The sequence below is a fragment of the Platichthys flesus genome, chromosome 4, assembly GCF_949316205.1.
Source record: "Platichthys flesus chromosome 4, fPlaFle2.1, whole genome shotgun sequence".
Lineage (NCBI taxonomy): Eukaryota > Metazoa > Chordata > Actinopteri > Pleuronectiformes > Pleuronectidae > Platichthys > Platichthys flesus.
This window is the reverse complement of record NC_084948.1, coordinates 14,028,084-14,052,484: the sequence shown is the minus strand read 5'-3', so window position 1 is coordinate 14,052,484 and position 24,401 is coordinate 14,028,084. Positions and strand designations below refer to the sequence as shown.

At 41.7% G+C, this 24,401-nt stretch overlaps 1 protein-coding gene across 1 annotated transcript in view; it reads right to left on the bottom strand.

The window, feature by feature from the left end:
- Positions 1 to 24,401, bottom strand: part of lekr1 (leucine, glutamate and lysine rich 1) — a 73,596-nt gene that overhangs the window by 36,136 nt on the left and 13,059 nt on the right. The window contains exons 2-4 of the mRNA XM_062386037.1: positions 16,791 to 17,308; positions 6,471 to 6,548; positions 2,740 to 2,903 (exon numbers count right to left, since the gene is read on the bottom strand). Coding sequence (XP_062242021.1) covers positions 2,740 to 2,903; positions 6,471 to 6,548; positions 16,791 to 17,308 — 760 coding nt within the window. The remainder of the gene's footprint in view (positions 1 to 2,739; positions 2,904 to 6,470; positions 6,549 to 16,790; positions 17,309 to 24,401) is intronic.

The following is a 24,401-nucleotide window of genomic DNA, read 5'->3' as shown; positions in this document are numbered from 1 at the left end:
TGATAGGAAGGAAAATCTTTTCTAACATGTCTTAGAACATTTTTATTTTTTTTGCTGCTTGTCACAATCAACACACACATATAAAAAGTTGGCTCCCAGGGAAATAGATACCATATAATCTTAAGGATGGCCCAGGGTGTTGGCAGATGGCTGCGGTTCAGGGCTCGGTCACACACACACACACACACACAAACACACACACACAAGTACCGTGATTCATACATTCTTAGCCACGCTTAGTCACAGCCTTTTCCCTTAATTTCCCTGTCAACCCTCTGCCCTCTTTCCCAAAATGCTGAATGAAACCTCCCACACTCAAAAGTCTCCGTCCGTCACCTTCACATCAACTTGTACAAGTCATCTGCTGACATCCGCACAAAACTGATCTGAGAATTATTATGTTTTCATCTTCCGCTGCTCTTCAAAAGCTCATCTTTGTCTGGTTCTCTGTAAAATTCCACACCCCTTGAGGTCGTTTCTCTCGTCTCCATCTAGCCATAAACCACATTCATATGTTCACATTAGGCCACCTCCTTATGGTTCTGTCTTCCTTTTCTTCCTCCTCTCCTTTCTTCTGCCTTTTGACACTGACCACAGAGCGTTGATAGACGAGTGGCATACTTTAATTGCCAGCTAACGCCCCCGTCAGTTTGGAGTGATATGCAGGTGACTGATTAAGGTGTGTGCTCTTTAGAGACCTGCAACTCTGAACACGGTGAGGCTCATGGTCCATTTTTACATTTGATACTTTACATAAACTATATATACCTAAAACAAAGCCCAATATGAACAGTTACTTAAAACTGAATGTTATTGAATTGGAACTATTCAGAACTGCAATTCCATTGAACTAGTTGTTGAAACTCATTGATGATTTCAGAAGTAAACTCAATAAATTTGAGTATGTGTCCTAAATTGTGTACTGTCGTGTCTCCTGTCCTCTAGTCATCTTGCTTTGTGTCCTGTTGTGTATCGAATTTGTCCTCTCCACGCCCTTTGTATACTGTTGCACAGTGCCATGAAAGAGAGTTCAGCTAAATTAATAAATGTTAACTCAAGTGTAACTTAAGAGTTAGAAATTAACTATAGCCATTGTTTGACCTAAATTAAACAAATCACAAATCAGTGTAAATAGCAAAAATTGTTGTCTGTCAGATGTAAGTTGAGTTACAATGGGCCTACTCGGATCTTTACTGTTAAGATTTCTTGTTGAGAAGTCAATCAAACAAATAAAAGTGACACAAAATCCCCACAAAGAAAAAAACAAGCAAAATGTAACAAATAAAGATTAAGATTAAGATGAAGATGCATTTATTAGTCCTAAATACATGCACAGACATGTAAAGGCACACTCATGCAGGTAGGGAAATTTAACTTCTGCTTTTGAACCATCTGGTGCAGGACACACAGAGCAGTGAGCGACCATGTACGGCGCTCAGGGAGCAGATGTTGGGGGAGTAAGGTGCCTTGCTCAGGGGCACTAGAAAGGGTAGGGAGACTCTTGGATTTTTGGACAGATCAATCCAGGTTTGTCTTTTGTTGTCTCTCCTTGGAGTCGAACCAGAAACGAACCAGAGACCTTCTCTGCCCATAGTCCAAGTTTCTGCCACTAGACCACCGCCTCTCCGACAACAACAAATGCAAAATTACCAAAAAATGAAAGGGGAAACACAATGAATTACAATACAAAACCAACAATTGTATTTTATCCAGGCAACATTAAAATGTAAGTTACATCATGACGACTATCACCATCTTCACTTTGTCTGCCGTTCTACAAATTGTTGCTTTTTCCATGCAACACAAAACAAGACATAACAATGTGTGGAACAGAACCAAAGATAAAGTCTGATATATGCCCAAAGTGAAGTTTCTAAACATGAATGTGTGGATTGGATTGGAGAGAAGCTATAGGCTTCTGTGACCATATATCCTATATACGCATGTGGTGTGTGTGTGTGTGTATGTGTGTGTATGCATTCCTTGGTGTGTTTTTTATTACATCTGTTGGTTCATATGCCAGCTGCCATAGGCACTCACGTCACTGAACAAACACATGGTCACACGGAATCAGAAACAGCAGAAGACTACTTTTCTTTCTTCAATTCTCCCTAAGTCTCTCTATCTCCCTTTTTATCAAGTCATGGACAGAAACCAATACACTCACACACACATACTCACACACACAAACACACACACGGTAGCTGTCTGGAACGTGCAGAGAAAAAGGAAAAAAGACCCACCCATGAGGTGAGTAAGAGGTTAGCTCTCCTTGAGGCATTTACTGTCAACTATAATCTCAAACCCACGCACACACGCACACACACACACACACACACACACAGCCTGCAGTTTTTTCCCTTTGGCTTGCAGCCCCTTTAAAATTTATAGTACGAGTTTCATTGGTTAACAGCTTACACACACATACGCATGAACCCACATTCATTCTTTCCTGTCTTTTTATTGTTAACAGGTATGTGTGTAGTGATTGTAAACACACACACAAACGCACACATTTCAGTCATCTATTATGGGTGCTGACCTCAAAACTAAAAAATAACTCCATACCACGCTTGAACTTATATTTACTTTAGCTGTGAGTATTTGTTCAAGTTTCTTCTTCAGGTCTGTTCCAGGTCTATATTTAAAGTTTTGTTGCGTCTAAATATTTGTTTGTAGTGTGAAGTGTGAAGCTTAATTTAGTGTATGTGTGAGCACTTGTGTCTATGTTTGTGTTACCTGAGAGCACCTGTGTGCTGTGCTGCAGTATCTGAGATTTAAAGGCCTGCCAGGCCCCCGTCAGCTGGCTGAGAAAACTCCGTATATCAGTGAGCTCGCTGGCAGAGGAGAGGAGCACGATGAGAGTCGCTCGCAAGGCCTTCACCTGCTGCACGCACGCCACTCTGACACACAGACAAACAAACACAAAATAACAGCTTTAGAATCCAGTTAAAATGCATAACAGCTGAACAATTTAAATGACAGCATCGAATGTTGTTAAGATGTCTAAAATATGGGAACGTCCTATGACAGCTATCATAAAAGGGTGTGTATTTGTATAACGCTTCAAGAAACTAGAATTGCCCTAAATAGAGCTAATACACACACCCAAATACACACACAGCTAAATATCAGACCACTAAACATGCCTGATTATTTTCAACAAGATTTATGAATTTCCATATCCCACAAAGTCAAAGAAAGGGATAATAAAATCAAGCACCTGCACCAGTGACCCTTACAGCATCATTCCAACAAGTTTAAGGTACGAGGCTTGGTTTTCTTTTCTGTTTTTGTTGTGTTACATTTTGTTTGCCGTATCAAAAAAACTCGGGATAGAAAGGTATGACCAAAACAAACTTCTCTATTTTCTTGCTTACCAAGTCCCACACCATCTGATTGGCTGTCTGACAAGGAGCTACAGTGACAAAACTAGCACTTGTTTGAAAAGTCAGCAGATCAGAGTGGACTCTCAAAAAAGGTGAAGCGCTCTATTGCAGGGTGCAGTCATTTTTCTCTTAGTGACTGCCAACTGGGAGCAAGTGAAGAAACATGAATGCTTGCCTTCAAATAACACTGTATGGACACACACCTTAATAAATGAGTAGCAGGTTTAAAAAGTGCTGTTGGGGGTAAATCAATAAAGGTATGGCGACCAAATTCTTTGCACCACTCTCCCTCATCACCAACACTTTGACGATGGCTCCAAATTGCACCAGTGGATTTTATCAGAGGATTATGGCTGCTGCTGCCTGGTTGGAATAACATAACTGGTGTGTTTTGATGCAGACTATTTCTGAAAGTTAGGTTACACATTCCTTAGAAAGATCAAGATCTTTGTCATATGCAGCTGGTCTTTCATTGAAACGAGTTTTGACCAAACTCAATGTGACACGGTCATTATTTCAGATTTTGTGTAGTATTTCGCTCCAACAGGAACTGACCTTACAATGAATTCCATGACATTTAAAGTTCCAACATTTGTTGTTGAAGTTTATATATAACATGCAAGACTTCAAATCATAGTTGAAGACCATGTAGACACAGATTCCAGAGCAGGATCAGTTTTGCATGTGCAGTTCTGACCCTTTGTGGGATTGTTACTGAGTTCGCACTCGGTTTATCCCTGTTTAGCAGTTTCTGAGACTTTGAAACCAGAACTATTTCAGACTAGTAGGCTTCGACCAAACTCACACACATCTGGATGTTGGGTTCAGGATCCAACTCGGTCATGTTATGGATGCACCTTAATCTTACATGAATTGCCTGAACACATAGAAAAGAGCTGTATAAATTTGTTAATGTCACACTTGAGAGACGTTCTGGCATATTTACTGTTAGTGTTACATTAGTTAGTCTGTGAGCGAAAAGGTTTTCTTACAAATACAATGCAATCTGTGATGTCGCTAGTTTGTAAACATAAAGAGTGTGAAAAGTATTTCATAAGATCTCATTAACCACTTTAATTTCACAGAAAAAAATGCTTCTTAAATAATTCGTAAAAATAACAATTTTAAACATGGAACCAACAGATTTGATTAAAATGGCTGTAAAACTCAGTAGACGTTGTTTTTTTTTAGATGACTTTGAAATAATTTTACTAAGAAACTGACCCTGCCACGCTGCCCAAAAACTTCCTGATATGCCGACAAATACAAATAATTTGGTATCAACACATTTTGATCTTTAAGTAAATTATTACACCAGATTTTGCTCTCTTTCCCCATGAGGCAATTTAAAAAGCCAAGCTTTTACTGTGAAATCTAGAAGAGGGGTGTAACAGGATAACACTTGCAGAATCACACAAAGCAGAAGATACTCTCACTTTGAATTTGTGTCTCTGGGGATTCAGAGCGAGAGCGAGCACCTTTAATAATTAGGGATTAGGGAAGATCTATTAAGTGCTCAATCAAATGTAGTTTCACAATTCTTGTAGGCTCCCAACATCTGTTACACCCACAATTCTGTCGTTAATCGCACAAAAACTCTGCTCTTACAAATCTGTGCTTGTCAAATGTTGACTTGCAGACTGAATAGTTTGGTGATCAGTCAGTTTCTTTTGTCCTGATCTCCACAGATCTAGTGAATGAATGACAGGTAGAATTACACAATTAACAGAGATGAACAGAGCCGATATAGAGGGTGGGGCATAAAAATAGATTGTCTGAGACAGAGGGAAACTGAGGACTGATTTAACTACACTGTCCTTAAAAAAGGCCACAGCCATGTTTCACAGCACTCTTCCGTCTCCTCTTTCTCCTCCATCTCTCTCACTCACAAAGAAATATCTTCAGATGAAAAGCACTTTAAGCAACATGGAAGATCACTAGCTCATCACGTGCACATGCCCACACACACACACTAACACACACACACTAACACACAGGTTGAATCAAGTCACAAAGTCATGCAAAGCATGGACGTGGAAAACTAGAGTGCTGGAACAGAACATTCTGTTATTCCAAGAACACTTTTGAAGGAACATCTGGGTGAGAGCACACTGAGCTTCCCATTTTCTTACACACACATACACACACACAGAGGTAGGTGCACACAGACACATGACATATTTGGATACAGCCCAGGTACACACACACACTTGCACAAAACCTATACACACACCCACACACATGCTTATATGCTCACTGACAAACCTAGTGAGCATGGCTGCGTCCAAAGTGATGTGACTCTTCTTGAGAGCTCAGCGGGGTTGAGTGGTTGTTGTTTTTCGTATTCGGGGTTTGTGGCTTAAGATGATCAAAAATGAACGGAGTCTCAGACGAGACGGGATGAGAGGGGAGACTCTGGGTGCCTGAGAGGGTGTGAGTACACGTGTGTGTGCGTGCGAAGTGGAGCAGAGCATGGGCACCGCTTGTCACGAGAGCCAGTTTTATAATATCAGATGACATAAATCATAAGGCTGACAGAGCCAAATGGAGGAACAGATATAGGGCAGATCTGTCACTTGTGATAAGGCGAAGATATTGAAAAACGGAGAGAAAGAGAGAAGGAGACCGCATGCGTTCACTCAGCCAAAGATTTACTCATTTAGCAGTTGTCAATGTCAGCAGTCTAATTGAAAGGCTTTTTTTCCCCCTGACTTCTCAACTGCTCCCTCCCACTGGCTTCACCTGCTCCTCTACTGTCATCAACTGCTCACGGCGTTTTTCAATCTCTCTTTACCTCTAGGAAATAATCAGCAGGTCACCTCAATTGACTATCTCTCAGTTTTTTCCATTCTCCCTTTCACCTTCATCGCTCTCTATCATCTGGCACAGTTATTCCCCCTCTGTCCTTCCTGGTATGCATCTGGTTAAGGAGAAAATGGTGATGCAGACCAATACTTTTTTTTTTTAATCTTTTGTTTTTCTGTTTCATCTCCATACTGCAGTTGTTCGACTAAATCTTAATCATGTTGTCCAAACCAACACCCTCTCCTTTTCCACTTCTCAGTCTGGTTGTTTCCTTACCTGAGGATTTCTCCTTGCTGTGTCTCTTTTTTGAGTAACTGCTCGGCCTCTTTCTTCCTGGAAGCTGCCACTGCCAGCCTGTCCAGGAAGAAGACAAAGACAAAGTGAAGTTGAAAAGTCACATGCCATATCCATTAATTAGAGAGCCTAATGCCACTGTATTCCCATGGGGTGAAATGAGCTTACTGATGATGCAACTTTAATAACAGGAGAGGTTGATCGTGATGAAATGGAAAGTGATGAAATATGTAATGTTCCTTGTGGGGTAACTGATATAAAGATACGGTTTTCCCTCGTCGGCTCGTCTTTCTGGTTTCACATGATTCAATACATACTGAATGATTATTTGAGGCATGAGCAGAGACAGCAAAGCATGATGGCAAATATTTAATGGGATTGAGCTCCAAAGGACTGATAGGTTGCATAGGAAATAATTAAGTCTCGGAGGGAGAGGGTTAATAACAGGCTCTGACCGGTACCTGCACAAAATCCTGTATTTGTAATTTAATTTAATTGCAATTGTAAACCAAACAGTTCTGTTTTGGGCATGGAAGCCTTCTGGTTTCTGTTTGTAGTTTGACTAATCACATTTGAGCAGGCTTTGGTTGCCCACAGGTATACATTCTGTGTGGAGAGTAAAAGAGGTGGAACACCTTGACCAAAGTGCATCAGCTATCTGCTTTACAGCTGCTTCCGCATTCAAATCTTTGAAACGTAGCAATGTTTGTGTTTTTTGTGGAGCGACATTGGACTCGGACTGTTAGCAGTGTATGGTGAATGGAAGACGGAGACCGGGCTCGGATATCCACAGTCTACAATGGAAGCCTGAAAATATCGAACGTAGTCCCCAGAGGCTAATTTGTCGCTGTGACTGGGCTCGGAGATTGTCCTTTTCCCTGCACTGCCCTTCAGCTATTCCGCCTTATTTGATTTACTGATTTCAGAGCCAATCAAACCTTGACAGAGAGATTCCATATGAAAACTGAGACTGTGTTACCCGTACACATCGTGTTCATTCTCTTAAACACCAAAAATGAAAACTGACAGCGAGACAGAGACGAACATTATGAGCAGTAAGTGCACAGAGCAGACTAGACAAACAGAGACTCAAAGCAGGCTCATAATCATGACTTACAAAGTTTGATCGAGAAGTGTTATATCATTGAGATGCGGGGATCCTGCCAGAGGATTTTCTGCTTATTGCCTCATACAGTCCCTGTAAGCTAATAAAATACCTGGTAATATCTTTCCCACTCTATACCAACACCCTAATAAAAGTCCCATCCCCTGTTATTCTTAATGAGTTTAAGTACATCCTGTCCAGTACATGTTTTATGAGCAGTAAGTAAGAAAGATGCCCTTCCCTTAGGGTTTCCCTCCGCCATTAACAAAGTTTGGATTGCACTGTTCATTTGAGGTGTGTTGGGTGTGGTGATTGTGAAGTGGGTGTGTGGTTGGTATTGATCTGTAGTCTCATGACAGCTAATTGAAAAACAAACCTCTTCCCTTTATGTGGGGACAGCAGCTGGATGAGTTAGCAAAATAAATACGCTTAAAAAACTAGAAGGGAGATGAATATTCAAATTGATATCGATGTCAAAATTTATATCAACATGTCATATGAACACATTAAAATGATAAACTCACTTTTGAGCCAAAATGGACACTTGGTACTATTCAATTTGATTACAAATCAAATTTAAGAAAAAGTTGTATTCATCAGGTGTCAAGAAATAATAATATGATTATTAGTTATAGCTTATTTTTTCAATATTATGGTGACATAACAAATTGACTAAAATAATTCAATCATAAAGTATGTTCAAATGTTAACTAAATAATCTTATAATCACATGCAGTTTGCCACAGTACCAGCAGGCTACAGTGTGGAGGGATTTTGCAGCTGAGATACTTGTCATGCTTGATATGAGGAAATGGAATTAAAGCAGCCAGGTTAGCAACAACACACTGTAAAACAGCCAGTTTGAAAGTGAATAGGAGGTTTCCCCCAGATAATGATGGCTGAGAGGCAGCTCTTTCATTTGAAGGTGGTGGTTTTCTTTAATCTTTATTTGTATTAGTGGGGGAGGGACTGGAATTAATTACTACACATTTATTAATGTATAATTTTTATTTTCTATACCTTTCTTGTCTTACTTCTGTGAATTTGTTTCCGTGTTCTTTCATGTGACATATTTACTGGAATAATAAGTTGTCTTGTTTCACAAAAAACATCCTGACTTAATTAAGGTCAAATAAAAGAAATGTGTGTTGTCTCTCCATGTGTGTGATATATGGGGTCATTAGGAACTTAATGTACAGTAGGGAGGTTGAGAGCAGTGTGGGGTGAGAATGGATAGAGCAAGTATGCATGTTTCTAGTAATCATGTGCGTGTGTGTGTGTGTGTGTGAGAGAGAGAGTGTGTGTGTGTCCATGTTTGAGTCTGAGTGTATTTACAAGTAAATAACTTTGCGTGTTACTGTGGCTTAGCTGATGTGTGTGTTCCTATCTCTGTGTGTGTGTGTGAGAGAGAGAGTGTGACAGAGTGAGAGAGGGACTTTTCCGTGAGCATTTTAGCCCGTCTATTTGTATGTTTGCCACTTTCTGACCAACTCTGGCAGCGCCTGTGATCTTGTGCGCATGTGAAATTTGTGTACTTGTCCCTGCGTGCCTTCGCTGTTCGAGTGATGGCAGTCCAGACTCCCACTGTTCACCCATCTGTCCCCACCAGTCCCAAAGCGAGATCAGAAAGAACACTGCCTCGAGAGGGGTGTGGGTGTTTGGCGGGTGTGTGTGTGTGAATTGCATGTGTGTGTGTATGTGTGTGTGTGTGTATTTTGCATACAAATCTGTGTGTGCACATGGGCCTGAGCTTCTGTTCCCAGGGCAGTGGCTGTCAGTGGAATAATAGGTAGCGCAGTGCCAGTGAGTGCGTGCCAGATTAGAGTACCCCCTACCAGCAGGCCAAATCAACCGCCTCATCAGGACAAGTCTCACACACACACACACACACACACTCTCAGGCACGTTATGCACACACTCACAGTAATGCACACATGTCAACAATACTGATCTGCTAACCACAGTGTCCATGATGTACCGAGTCATTCATTTTATCCATTTGTGCATCTGTCTAGGAGCTTACTAATTCTGTGCTCCTTCATATATTTTTTAATTTGGGCTGAGGGTCAACAGTACAACGCCTGAACTGCGGCTCCCATTGTGGACTTATTTTCAGCACTTGACAACATGTTTGTGTGACTTTTCTGTATACCATTTTGTCCCTTTATTAAATCTCAAGGGGGATGGTACTTTTGCTAACGCTGTTCATTATTTTGCAACATCCTTCTACTTTGTACGAGACTAAGATAAAAAAAAAAGAGCTGTTTTATCACTTCTACAGATTTTTGCTCTTTTACTGTGTAAGTATCAAGGCACGTATTTTATTTTCTATTATTTTCTCGAAGCAAGTCACAGATCAAAACAAGCAGCCAAATCAACTGCAGCACCGATGATTACCAATGTCAATGTTTTACTGCTGTAGGCCTTTTGACATCGGTCAGGCTAAATTTGAAACAGAGCTATTAACTGATAGCTTGTGAGTGCATTTCATTTTAAATGTGGTTGCACATGTATGTGTGTTTGTGCGTGTGCATGTGTTTGTGTGTGTTTGTTCTGGCATTTGCTGTCATCATTAGAAGTGAGATAAAAGCTTCCCCATATCAAAGTGTCATCTGCTCACTCACTGTGTGCGGGCATGTGTGTGAGTTAAAAGAGTGTTTTGATCAACACCCTGGCAGGACATTCAAAGCTGAGAGTCATTTTTCTTTAAACAAAAAGGAGCAAGCACATACACAGAACAAAATACCCCTGCAACTAACAAGCGATGCATTAAGCACGCACAGTCATAAGCAGCGAATCTACAGCTTGTTTCTCAAGTTAAAAGGCTGCTTAAATGTTCTAAGGAAAACATTAAGCGCTAATATTAGATCAGTTAGTGCTTCATTAATTACTAACAGGAAAATGTTGTGTGTGTGTGTGTGTGGGTGTGTGTGTTTCTGTGGGGTAACTGTGACACCTGTTTTTGTATATTTTGTTTTCAAGTTATCTGGTAACCATGTCAGGGAGGCCATAACAATGATTGCGATCATCAAAACAGCACACACACACACACACACACAACCATAAGAAGAAATCATATTATGACTAACTGAATTAAGTCTGAGGATATGAAAATTAATTTGTCCTCCAACTTGTCAATTTTAATTCTGTTTCAGAAGATTAACGCATCTCTGTTTCATTTGTATATGTGTGTTGCTATGCTACTGCACAGACATGTTGCTGTTGATTACCAAATATACTTTGTCATTTTGTGTTTGCGTGTGTGCGTGAATGCTTCACACTCATTCTGCTTGTTTGATGTAGTAACGTGTACTTGAAGTTGGATCTGGGCTAATACCTCTCATGCTGGCAATGAAGGCTGTTTCACTCTGTACATAGTCGACTTGACAGATTACCCCACACGCACGCACGCACGCACGCACACACGCACACACACATCAGGAGAGGGGGATATTTGTGCATTGTTTCTGTGGTTGGAAACCTGACGTTGAAATGGAACCACACATATACACAGCTAATCTGCTGTGAAGTACTTCCTAGTTACAAATGGATGCCTTGTTTGAAGTAGTAACGTGTACTTGAAGTTGGATCTGGGCTAATACCTCTCATGCTGGCAATGAAGGCTGTTTCACTCTGTACATAGTTGACTTGACAGATTACCCACACACACACACACACACACACACACACACACACACACACACACACACACACACACACACACACACACACACACACACACACACACACACACACACACACACACACACACACACCAGGAGAGGGGGATATTTGTGTATTGTTTCTGTGGTTGGAAACCTGACGTTGAAATGGAACCACACATATACACAGCTAATTTGCTGTGAAGTACTTCCTAGTTACAAATGGATGCCTTTTTTATTCGTGATCTATCATTTGTCTCTCCTTGTTTCCCGCTAGGACATCTTATCACTGTTACAATCCAGCCCCCAGGTGTGTGTGGGTTTGTGTGTGTGTTTGTGTGTGCGTGTATGTGTTTGTGTGTGTGTGCTTGCACATTTTTATAATCATTCTTCATAAGTCCAATTTTTTTTACTATGCACAAGAATGAGTGTTTTATCAATTGCAGGTGTACAAACGGGTGAAAATACACATGCACACAGATACAGATACAGTCACAAACAAACCCACACCTAGAGACACTGTTTTGATCATGACTGAAAGCAGCCAGCCAAGAGGAAGCAAGTGGAGCGTATTAAGTTCCCAGACAGTTCTCTCAACGGTGTAAGCAAGCGCACAAGTTTCATGATATGTTTCGACCTGTCTCCAGTTGGACGAGCTGACTGTCCATACCCGATTTCTCTTACAGCGATAGTTTATACCCTGAAATTGGCGTATTTGGGAGGGTCAAGTAATGAGCCTATGCCAAATGTAGGAGTTGAGTCTAATAGCAAACTTTCAATTGACCGATCCAATATGGGATCAGCTCAACAAAATGTGACTGTTTTTAAATATCTTCATCAAATTTAATGAGATGTCGTTTTTTCTGTAATAATTTTGTGGGCTGGGAAGCCAGAAACCTAGAAATAGCAGGTGTGGTCTAGAGAATTGCAAAATTAGCACATCATCAGTGAAAAATGTAGTTCTGCATTGATGAAGTGAAATAATATCTGTTCTTTCGAGTGCGTCTGAGCTCAGATGGCTGACCGAATAAATCTTTTGATGTGCATTCTGTGTAGACTTGGAGTTTCGCTTAGTAATCTGGTTCTACCAATATACTGCCAATGAGAGGGTAAGAGAGTCGTATACAGCATATGACTAGCCTGCTTGTACAATATGAAACAACAAAATCTCTTGGATCCTCTACAAGTCATTGGCTTGTTGCAAATTTGGGCAGTGACTATCCATTCAGTTACTATAACCAGTGAAACTAATTGCTTGAGTATAGGATGTTTGCCCAAATTCTTTAAATCAGACCTTAAACCCTGTCACTTACAGCTGCCTCCTAATGTTGTGTTATTTGTGTTTTTTTTTAAATATCAGTATTGGCTCCAAATTGTACACATGCTAATACTTTCTCATTTATTCTCAAATTAATCTCATAGGTCTGCCCTATGAATCTGTTTTGCCGCATTCCAATGAAGTGGGATGGACGCTGCAACAGAAATAAATTACCCTGATTACCTGCAAACATTGGCGCCATCAGTCAACTTAAGACGTAAAACTGTCAATGTTACTTTTAAAGACTATAATGCACATCCCGAATAAAGAGTAATCTGTTAATGAGCTGTATGCAGTTATGCACGCATGGGGGTAATAGCAGTTATAGTCTTTACATTTATTTTTAATAGCTATGTGAACAGTTGAGTGCAATTGTATTGACTGATGGATTTAGCATGGCGTGTGGTTGTAGATTTTCTTTTGAGAATTTTGACAAATCATAGAGTTGTAAATAAAAAGTCCCACGTGACGGGAACCTAGCATTTGCCTCTCCAGCTCCTCACTCCTTGCTCTTTTCCTTCAGATCCTGCTGCTCATCTGTGTTCAAACTTGTCTCACAGGTGACATTTCAAAATCAGCTATAATTGCACTTTGCACATTACTCCCCTCTTCACGCCTCACTTTCATCTGTCATACATCTGACTTATGCGCACACACACAGGCACTCAAACACCTGTGTCATGAACACACACACTGTCTGACAGGTGACATTTTACTCAGATTTGATTTGTGTGTTGTTACCGAGCCACTGGTCGGGCTCTCCATACCACACTGACACATCACTTCTCTCATAATGTCAGCATTACACATGATCAGACAGCAGAAGTCAGATATTGGAAGCAAAGCGACAGCATGTAATTGGAAGAAGAAAACCTGTGTGTGTATGTGTGTGTGTGATGGGTGTGCAGCGGTGGATCAGTGCAAGGATCTAATTTGAATTATGTTCATTAAAAAAGGGGCTCAAGTTAAAAAAAATACAAGAGAGATTAGAAGCCTTGTTTGATCAAGAAATGGTGGCCAGAAAATCTTTTTTTTCTTTCATGGTAAATCACATAATCCCAGACAAAAAAACAGGTACTGACTATCTCAGAGTAGAAGAGGAGTGCTGTCAATCACAAACGTATTACACTAAAGACTCACACTCCTGCTGTGTAGCCAGCCATTCAGAACATCCTCATTAACTCCCACTCGCATGCTATCTTTTGCCTTTTAATATCTACCACCTGCAAGAGCGATGTGATGTGCTGGCACACCGCTGGTAGAAGTGTTGATGGAGAAGTGTTGCGGAAATGATGGAGACAAAAAGAGCGAAAGAAAACCAAGAGCAAATTAGTTTGCAAAGTGGAGGAGAATGTAATTGACAGAATTACTGAGGGATATTTCATTCGGATGAAACAAAGAAATGTTGCACATTTGACTGCAAATGAACAAAGATGAGTCAAAAGTTGGCTAAAAAGAAAAGAATGGACAAGAAGGATATTCCACTGCTATTGGTCCACGCTCTTCTCTCACATCACTGTGCAATGCATCATTATCTCTGCCTGAAGATTCCTTGCCCTCCTAATTGACTCATTCACTACTTCCTATGCGACCCTAAAAAAGTTGTTGGACATTTGGGGGTCATCATTTTGTGTCATGTAGGCGAAGGCATCATACCCTCTTTACTGTATCGTTCATATTAAAGTGTTTATTTACTGTTATTTGACAGTTATTTGATCCAAATTCCTCACTTATATGGTTCCCCCAAAATGTAAACAATAGTACATATAGTATACTACTTATTGAATGCTGAGGGATTTCGGACACTGATCTCCTCCTGTCTACGAACCCAGCCCCTATTTTCCCTACTCAGCTGACCATGCGTCATTTCTCTGCAAAGTTGTTTATTGTTCTTTTGAGTGTAGCCCTGGTGTTTTATTAAACTGTAACTCTATAACAAATAACAACCACAGGAGGAAGGACTGCAACTGGGTTGAGAAAAAGGCTGCACACTTCACTTCAATTCCCCAACAAATAACATTTTCTATCACAACACTAGTGGTAGGAATATTCAGGAACATTTTTATTGGCGGTGTTTGCGGTGTACAGTAGGAAACTGTAAGGGAAGCTACAGTTTAGTGTGTGTGCAGGTGTGCGTGTGTATGGTTTCATATCCTTGGTTTCAGAATGGTGCTATTGTTTTGCATTTCAACAGGGGAGTCTTTAGATGTTTCAGATTATTCATAGTACTCTCATGAGTCATGGCAAGCAAGCATTTCCTACATATTTCCCAAAAACCTAACTTGGCCTTTAATGGCTGATTGAATACAGACACCTGCTATTTGATTACACACACTTTAAAGGTGATGTTAGTGACACAGTAATCCTCACCACCTGTATGAATGTGTGCGTGTTTGTGCACCATATGTCCCTTAAAGTGGTTAACTACACACAAGCACACACACAAATGTGAATAAATAAATGTGCTATTGACGTATAAGGTTGCTCTGACATCAGTAACCTGACCTGTACTGATACCTTTGACATAACTCTTATTCTGTACACTGATTTCCCCAAAATAGATAACAACAGCCCCCAGAGAACACGCTTGAGCCTGTTGCATTCACCTGAGGGGAAGCACAGTACATGTGTGGGTGGAGAAAGGACTAGAAAAAAAAAAAGATGGCATGGTGATGAAGACAATAATGGCAACCATAATCCGTTATTAAAGATAAACATGTCTCAGGGTTCTGTTGGATTCCAGGCTGTTAATATCGTTAACGGAAGAGACTGTTGTTTTCTGTCACTGTTCAAATGTCACTGCAGTATTTTGATCTGGTAAAGTATGTTTTGAGACAAACACAGTTTTTCTTTGATGTACCCGACAATAGGATGATACTAAACACATGAGACTGCCAGCTTTTTGAATCATAGTGTCCAAATCAAATAGCATATCCACTTTAACTTATGATATGGGTTGGTTATGGTTTATGGTCATAGTGATGAACAGATGCAGGTGCTGTTGGGTGTGTTGGTGTTTTGAAGAGTTTAGAGTCGTGCATAAGCCTGAGTAGACAAGACAGTCTGGTTACACAACATGATGATCTGCGAAGGGTAAAACACTTTAGTTGCTTAAAAAGCAACGAGACCATTAGGCAAAAGGTTCCTTATATGACTAAAGAGTTAAAACGACCCATTGTAGTTCAGGATAAAAATCCTACAACAAATGAAGCATTGTGTTAGTTAATGCAGGACACAGAGATGCTCAGCTGTCATAAGCTGTCAGCTACTGATTTATGTGTCAGTTACAGGTTCATGGGTGCTCGTCAGTCACTCAACAATCACAGCCCATTCTCCCAAAAAAGCGGTTCCTTTAAATACGACCTCCTCCTCACTGATCCCTGCCAAGCTACACTCCCACCCACGCCCTGCTGCCGGCAATTTGCCCTCCATCACCCCAGCCTCCACCTTTTAACACTGAGTCCAAACATGGTTGCAGTAAATTGTATTCATCTTGAACAATGTATCTTGCCTGCTACGCCCACTGGGGGATTTTGCACATGTTCCCTGGTTTATCTTAGCATGCTGCTTGACTAATCCAGGGAACATCCAAAGAAAGGAGCCATCAGCGCCAAGCATAACTGAATTCCCATTTGTGTAATAAATGGTTAAATCATGGTAAAGTGTTCCTGAATGATATATATTTCTAATTGCAATCTTATGACACCATGCGGTTCTCCTCCACTACATATACAACTTGAGAGCCTGCCCCCTCATGAATTCAGTTTTTCTACTTCAACTGGATCGTGCTGGGTCAGTTTTTATCTTGGGCTCGGACAGATTCGGCAGAAAAATACTGCCCATTTGTTGGTAAAAGGTCCAACATCAAGATCACAGTGGCTTCAAACTAAAATTGTTGACCATTTGTCAATTGGACTCAAAGATTAACAGGTTTGATTTCGGGGGTTGATGGTCAAAGGTCATGGTGACCTCCTACGGAGAGAAAAAAGTATGTAAACTAAAACTGCACTGGTTGGCAAAGGCATTCAACCACAGGAGGGTTATTGTATCGGTGCACATATGGTAAACACATGATGGTCAGATTTGTGTGTTGGGTGAGCTTGTGTGTTTTTGTGTGAACAGCATGACTCATGGGATAATTGCCCACATGAAGGCTGGCATTAGAGACCATTTCACACCAGGGAAAGGAAGCACAGACAAACAAATACAGACCTCACCTCTCTTCCACTTCTTGAAGGTATTTTCTCAGCTCGTCTAAATTTGTATTGGCCTTATGAAGTGCGTCACTCAGAACCTTCTCTCTCTCCTCATTCCTTCTCTCCAGCTCCTCTCTCTGCCTTCTCAGTCTCTCCACCTCCAAGTCTCCCAGCTCGACTCTAAGTTTTTTCTCTTTGTCTTCAATGATTTTATCAAAGTCCTCCTCCATCTCTCTCCTCCTCCTGTCATTTTCCTGACTCAGAAGCCTCTCTGTGTCTCTGCGCTTCTCTTCCAGCTCTTCTTTCATGCTGGTTTCTCGCTCCTCTGCTTTCCTTTGCACCTCCAGGTGAAGTGCCGTCTCCCACTCCAGCCTGCTCAGCTCCAGGGCCTCTCGCTGGGCCTTCTCTCTCTGGCCGGCCTCTCTCAGTTCCTGGAGCTCTGTCTCCAACTGAGCCAGTTGGGTGTTGAGCTGATGGAACTCGTGGTAAATGAGGTAACTGACACCACAGTAACGACACACTGTCTCACTGCGATCCATCTGAGGGGGAAATGCATACAATTAGTTGTAATATATTAGTTAAGAAGCAGCTACAGAGGAACAACTTAGCATTTCGGCACATACACAGCCACATCTCTTTCTTTAAGGAGCTTTAAATCCCCCCCACCTGACCTACTCCATTCTGGTTTAAACACAGAAAATCTCAGATTCTCTGTTATGCTATACATCAGCTTTTAAGCTTTTTTATCATTTCGTCCCTTAGTAACAACTTTAAGTCCAAATTACATGTTCACGTCAATGTCACCGAGGAAGATAAACATATTCTGGATGAATGATGCATTGTACGAGGAGAGAAAACGGTGAGCTGTCTATAAAAACATTTAAACCGACAACTACAGGCCCGCTTTATCCATCCAAATCTGTTTCAGTCGCTGATGTTAGAGGCATTTTCCTTTTATCTGTCAGCAGTTCACAGCAGAAGAACACGGAACCTCTAATCCTACAGATATTGCTTTTACTGCTTTCTGTTAGGAGAAAAAACATCTTCCCAAATTATCTCTTTTTTTCTGTGCATGTCAATGCATTCTCTCTGAGCTGTTCTCACCTCTTTAAGGCTTATGAGGGGATGAGATCACATCCCCCAAGCTTTTCATCTCTGTGATAATATGTGTCAGATGATATTTGTGTGGCATGCTGACAGCTCCTGTTTCAAAACAGCTCCAAACAGACAAATAGACTGCTGCATGATGTAAACAAGGTGAAATATACTTTCAAACAAAGCTCTCTTGCTTGAGAAGACAAAAACTAACCGTTCAGTTCATATAATTACTGCCATCCTCGCACAGGAATCATATGATCGCCTTTGTGTGACCAGAATATATCATACAATGAAGTTTGGAGTGAATTGAATGGTGAAATTGACTGACTTTGGTGAAGCCTTTTTCTCTTTCTCCCTTTCCACACTCTAACAAGTCATTTTATATATGTGGACATTCTGTGGATATTTATATCTAAAATTAACCATAAGCCATTTCAGACCTGTTAATCCCATCTGATCAAACTACTTCGGGTCTGAACGCAACCAAATACGTCCACAATGTGTGAGAGATGTGCAGGTGGTCTGGGACGCAAATCGTTCTTTTTACTGTGTGAACGCAAATGCATCCTAGGCCTCATATAAAGGACTATCTACTTTGCTGATGTCTTCTGACCTGCTATATTCCCAATTTACCAAATATTCTTGCCCTTCTCAGTAAACATACATTGAAGAGGTTGCAACCCACGCCACAATATCAACACTATTCATCACATAATGATGATAATGATATTTTATTTGTCATTCAGTTTCTCCTTACCCAAGCTCTCTCCTGCTCAGGCCAATGTCATATCTGAACAGTCAAAAAGAGGTTAAACCAGGTTGGGGCCTAATAATTTTGTTGGCCCTGCATGGTCTTTCCTCTTTCTCTATTTCCACAAGGCTCACTGTGCTATATACTGATGGTGGATTATATGGAGTTTTTGATGGGACTCATTATTTTGAGAGGATAAAAGATGACAGCAGCTGAATGTATAGTAAAAAGAAGCACGCAGGTTAAGGAGATTTAACAGTATACTATATAAGTTCATTAGTTCTTCTTAAAATAATAATAACTTTATAACGCTTATCTAAACAAGGTTATAAAGTTTTTACAAAATCCATGGCAAAAAATTAATGAATAAAAATAAAAGGTATTCAATTCAATTCAATTTTAAGCTCCAAACAATAACATATTAAGATAAGCAGTGAGTTGGCGAGCCTAATCTCGTCAGACAGGGAGTTCCAGAGACTCGGGGCCCTGACAAAGAAAGCCCGGTCACCTTGAGCAGCCAGCCTTGACCTGAGGTAGTCAGCCTTGACCTAAATACAAATGTGAGAGGACAAATAAGCTCTCTGACTCTAGCAAATGAAAATACAAATCTAAATATAGACTATTTTTTGATATTTGGAATACATTAATAGATTAAAAACAGGAGCTGAAACATAAATCTATACTCAGATCAATGTCAAATACTGTTTGAAAGTTGTCTTTGTCTCTTCCTTCTGACAATCTACAAACAGATTGAAAAAATACTGACGAGAGCCTCAACATGAAAAGACAGATGGATCAAGAGAATGGCAGCTATTGCCTACAAAGTCAATTTCCTGAAAGATGCTCTTTTTTCCCCCCTCTGTGAGGAGTTAGAGAGAAGTGACGGGCGGTAAATGAGACAGACAGACAAAACACACAGCATTACTTGGAAGTGCTTTTGATGAGACAAATGATGGACAGGTAACGCTTTCAAGAAGATAACGGCTCTCTCTCTCTCTGTCTCTCTCTGTCTATCTCTGTCTCTCTGTGTTCCCACCTATCACGGTGCCTTCTTACTCTGTGTTAGCATCTTGTCTCTCTGTGTCAGGTCAAGGTGCAGATCATGTCTGTTTTGTGTCTTCAGGACAGCGGGAGTCCGTATTCCCACAGCCGTGACAGACAGACAGAGAGACAGAGTGCTGCACTCACAAAGAAGAAGAGAACGCTGTGCAAACTTGGATCCAGTGCAGGAAAATTAAATACAAGAGTGAATGGAGGCTATACTAGTGGTGTATTAGTGGTAATGTGATGCTGCACGTTGAGGTAGGGTTGGTAATTTGTCTCTTTCTTTGTTGAAACCCTCCTGATGTCCCCATAACCTTCAACAAATAAAGTCATCTAGATGGTGATGGTTTTTTTCACTATACAGTAAGGTATTGTATTCCTTTGTGTCGGACATTTGTCCTGATGAGACGTACAGGAAAAAAATGGGGCAGCAGGGACGGAAGAAAGAGACTGATTGTGAGTGCGTGCAAAAGTGTGTAATATTTAGGACTGGGCTCAGGGGGTTTCGATGTTTACTGTTCAGATGTCCATGTAGTTTCTGCAGGGATAGAGACTTAAAAAAAAAAAGATTGAGTGTGCGTGTCCGTGTGTGTGTGTGTGAGAGAGAGATAGAGACAGACTTTGTTTGTAAGTGGGGGGTTATATTTTGTCCCAAAAAGTGTATATCCGTCCTTTCCCCTATGGATGTGTCAAAGTGCATTTGTGTGTGTGCGTGTGTGTGTCAAACCATAGCTGAGGCACGATTCAGCCCTCTGGTCACTTTAACAGTGTGTATTGACCCCTAGATGTCTGTCTTCATGACTAGATCTCACACATAGAGAACCCTCACTCTCTCACACACACACTCACACACTCACACACACACACACACACACACACACACACACACACACACACACACACACTCACACTCACAAACGTATGTCTTGAATGTGACGACACTGATGAGCTGAACAATATTCTAACCTGAGCCAAGTCTTGACCATCAAACAGCTCTTTGCATGTCCTCACAATGTCAACATGTCATCACAACAATGGATTCAAACTACAATTTGTCCAGACGACACAAACACAGGGAACCTTTCTCCCACTCGCACAATCCACAGCACAAACCCACTCAAAAGCAGGGGTTAGATACAAAACAAAGACAGAAGCACACACACACACCCAAGGACAGACTGACAAACATACACGCATATTAAAATCACAAACATGTCCATGATTACAAACAAAAGACACAGACATAGACAGACACATACAAAGTAAAGTTTACTTGCATAAGCATCTTCTGACAAACAAAACCCACACAGTCATTCACTCTTCACTACACACTCACACACATATACACACCCTGAGGGCAGAATGTCTGCACCACCAGTCAGTTGTGTGCTCCCGTGACTGAATTCGTCCCCGTGGGGAGACCCCTTGCCCTCGGCACTGACAGGTTCACTTAGCATTCAAACCACAAAACTAGCCCCCTCCACATGCTAACACATTCACTCGCACACAGATGTACAAACGCACACACACGCTTGCAGAAAATACCTGCGAGGTGAAGGAGAGAAAAGAGGAGTGGGTTTGAATGAAACAAGGACGTGCCCAGGAATAGAGGGAAGGAATTAGGGAGCGGAGGAGAGTTGTGTTGTCCTTTAAATGTTGCATGCCAGCATCCAATTGATGCTCCTCTCCTACACACCAACCCTCTTTGTCCTCTAGTGCACGCACCACTTCTATGGCTCCCCTTGTGCGTCTCCTATCTCTTTTTCAGTCAGTCTCTTGATTGACTCCATTAGTATGCTGAACCGCTGCCAAAAGCAGTTTCAAACATTAATTTGAAGGCACATGCGGCTCTTACACTCACACTGCTTCAATTCATCCGGTAATGGTGATTCAATTATATATCCAGCTAATAAATATCTATTACAAAGAGCTTATTATAACGTCAACAAGCTAAATGTAAATATGCAAAACATGTATAATGCCTTGGGGTATGTCAGCGATGTGGCTGTGTGTGTGTGTGTGTGGAGGGGGGGGGGGGGGTCTGCATCTTCAGTCAACAACCACAGAGCACTGACAGTGAATCCTCCACCTCCTACTGTAACTGAAGCTCCAGCATGTGTCTACACCTAGCAGGTACCGGGGCCGCTCTGTGTGTGAGCGTGTGTGTGTCTGTGTTTTCTGACTGGGAACCCCTCTACACTCCATGTTATCACCACAATGCCTCCGTGCTCCATCAATTAAACATTGGGCTATTACCTCTCGCCTGATGTGAAACATTTAGGAGGGGTGGAGTGGGTGCAGGGTGAGGACATTTTCTGGCTGGTTGGTGTCTTGCCAGGATGAGAGGCATCATTAATTTATGTGATGCCTTTTTAGCTCCCTTACTGTCTGCGTGTGTGTCTTCATTGTCTCATGCACCGAGGGTGGAGGTGGACCGCTACACAGACAAGACACACACAAAAAAAAAAATCTAATTTCCCCCCAGTTTCACGAATCCACTACTTTCACAATCACTCCACCCCTCTCTGCCCCATCGATCTTTCCATAATCTCCCACTTCCTCTGCGAATCCCTTTTCCTCGTGTTTGCCCCCTCCCCCTCTCCTTCCTCCTTCCTCTGCCGAAAAAACAACTGCCCTTTCCCTCGCTCTTCTCCTCATCTTCCTGCTCTTCTCGCTCGTCCACCTCCGCCTCCTCGGCTACAGCTGCCGTGACCCATCTGCCTCATCAAAACACCAGAAGTGGGTCACTGTCACGAACACGGACCCTTCATTTTACACACACACGCACAGTATATTTCTCTCCCCCCAGCCCCCCATGTCCATGCGCACACCAAAACACACATTCCGTGACCAAAAACAAACCCAGAAGGCATGCGGCACACACGAGACACTGCGCACACAACGTATGTACCCCTGTCTATACAGCATAACACACATCCAAAAATCACATGGTGCACAACATGTTTGTAGCATAGCATATTTTACAGACGCTATAGACGCATTACTTTAGAAAGACAGACACTTAAAGTCACACAAAAAGTCCTGTCCTTTTGTCCTAAACCCAATTAGGGATGTCTACATTTACAGGGTTTCTTTGAGGATTAGTGAACAAAAATCTCTCTTTGCCTCGTGAACGTTTACTTCGGTACTTATCAGACACAGCAGCCTGGCCAAAATCAGACAAAAAAATCATTTGTCCCTTAATCTTATTTATCAGATCAGCAGAAGGTCAAAACCTCTAATGAGGCAGAGATGGTGTGCAGACTGTACACAGCAGGCAGAATACAGAGGAGCTGGAGGCCAGCACAGATCTTCACAAGCACACATACAAAAATATTTATTTCTGCTAATCCCCAGTACATGAAAAACCTGAACGCCTTTGTGTAATTTTGGGAGACGGGAGGCTCAATAAACTACAATACACACTAACAATTACAGTCATAGAAGCACAGCTAAGCGCACATTGAAATCTGTTTAGAGATGTTATGGAGGGAGTACAAGGCATTTCGGCTTTTTTGTGGGTGCCCGGGGGATTGGAGGCATTAGGATTAGGTCTAATCAAGTGATATGATGATGGGCAGCGGATTTAGGGAGGAAAAACAAAGGCAGGAGAGCAGCCTCGTACATCATACCTGGATCATTCTGAGCTCTCTCTCTCTCTCTCTCTCTCTCTCTCTCTCTCATTCTTTCAATCTAACAAATGCTTTCTTCTTTTTGTCCTCTGAGCTCCCACTCCTCTCTCTCTCCGTCTGTCTGTGAAATCACACACACGAGAGATCACGCCAGCATTTAAGAGGGGATTAAGTAGTTAAGGGACTTATCCACGTTATTTTTTCCACTAATTTACCCAAATCATTTTCTTTTTTGGACTGTGACAGTGCATGAGAGCTTGTAGAGCGTGACTGTGTGTGTGGGGGTTTGTGTGTGTGTGTCCTAAAAACACTGTCCAGCTGTGCTCTTCTGTTTGCGTGTCAAAGGGAGAATGTTTTTTTGGAGCTTTTTATCACGTAGCGTGCGCATTTTAAAGCTTAAGTTTTTTTGGATCTGTTTTTTTTCCTTTTGCGTGTACGAATATGTCTGGGCACATGTGTGTACATCATATATGTATGCGTGTGCTCTTGATTGTGTGTGCGATCGAGACAGCGCTTCGTGACTGCGGCTTTGTTGATTTTTGTGACGATAAAGACCCCCTGTGGTGCTCAGTGTAGCGAGAGCCAACATTGAGATTCCACTCATCTGGACCCCATGGCGCAGCACACATCACATGACAGGCGTCTACGAGTTTATGAACTCACACCCATAATACCATGAGTGTAGATTTCGGGGGTGTGTGAATATTTGTGTGCATGTATAACCTCCTTGACATTGGTATGGTGTGCGTGAAAGATTATCTTTTCTGTGAGTGTGTGTGAGTGTGGAGCAGGGAAAAGGGCAGGGACACAGCAGTCACAAGGGATAAAGGGAAGTCTAAAAGGGGAGCCGAGGCGTGCTAGTAGCAGATAGGAGAAAGAAGATGGGGTGAAGACAGATCAGGGACATACTGTGCTGTGGTGGATGAATCAAAGTGTGTGAGATGGTCAGTGTCTGGGCTGTGTGTCTGTGTGGAGCAGTAGCACTAAGGTTTCCCCATTCGCTCACAGGCACAGATTTTTACATGCACAACGCAGACGCAGGAACGATCAGCAATAGTCTCTCAAAAGTCAGGACAAAGTCGACAGAGCTGACAACCAAGTGTTGGA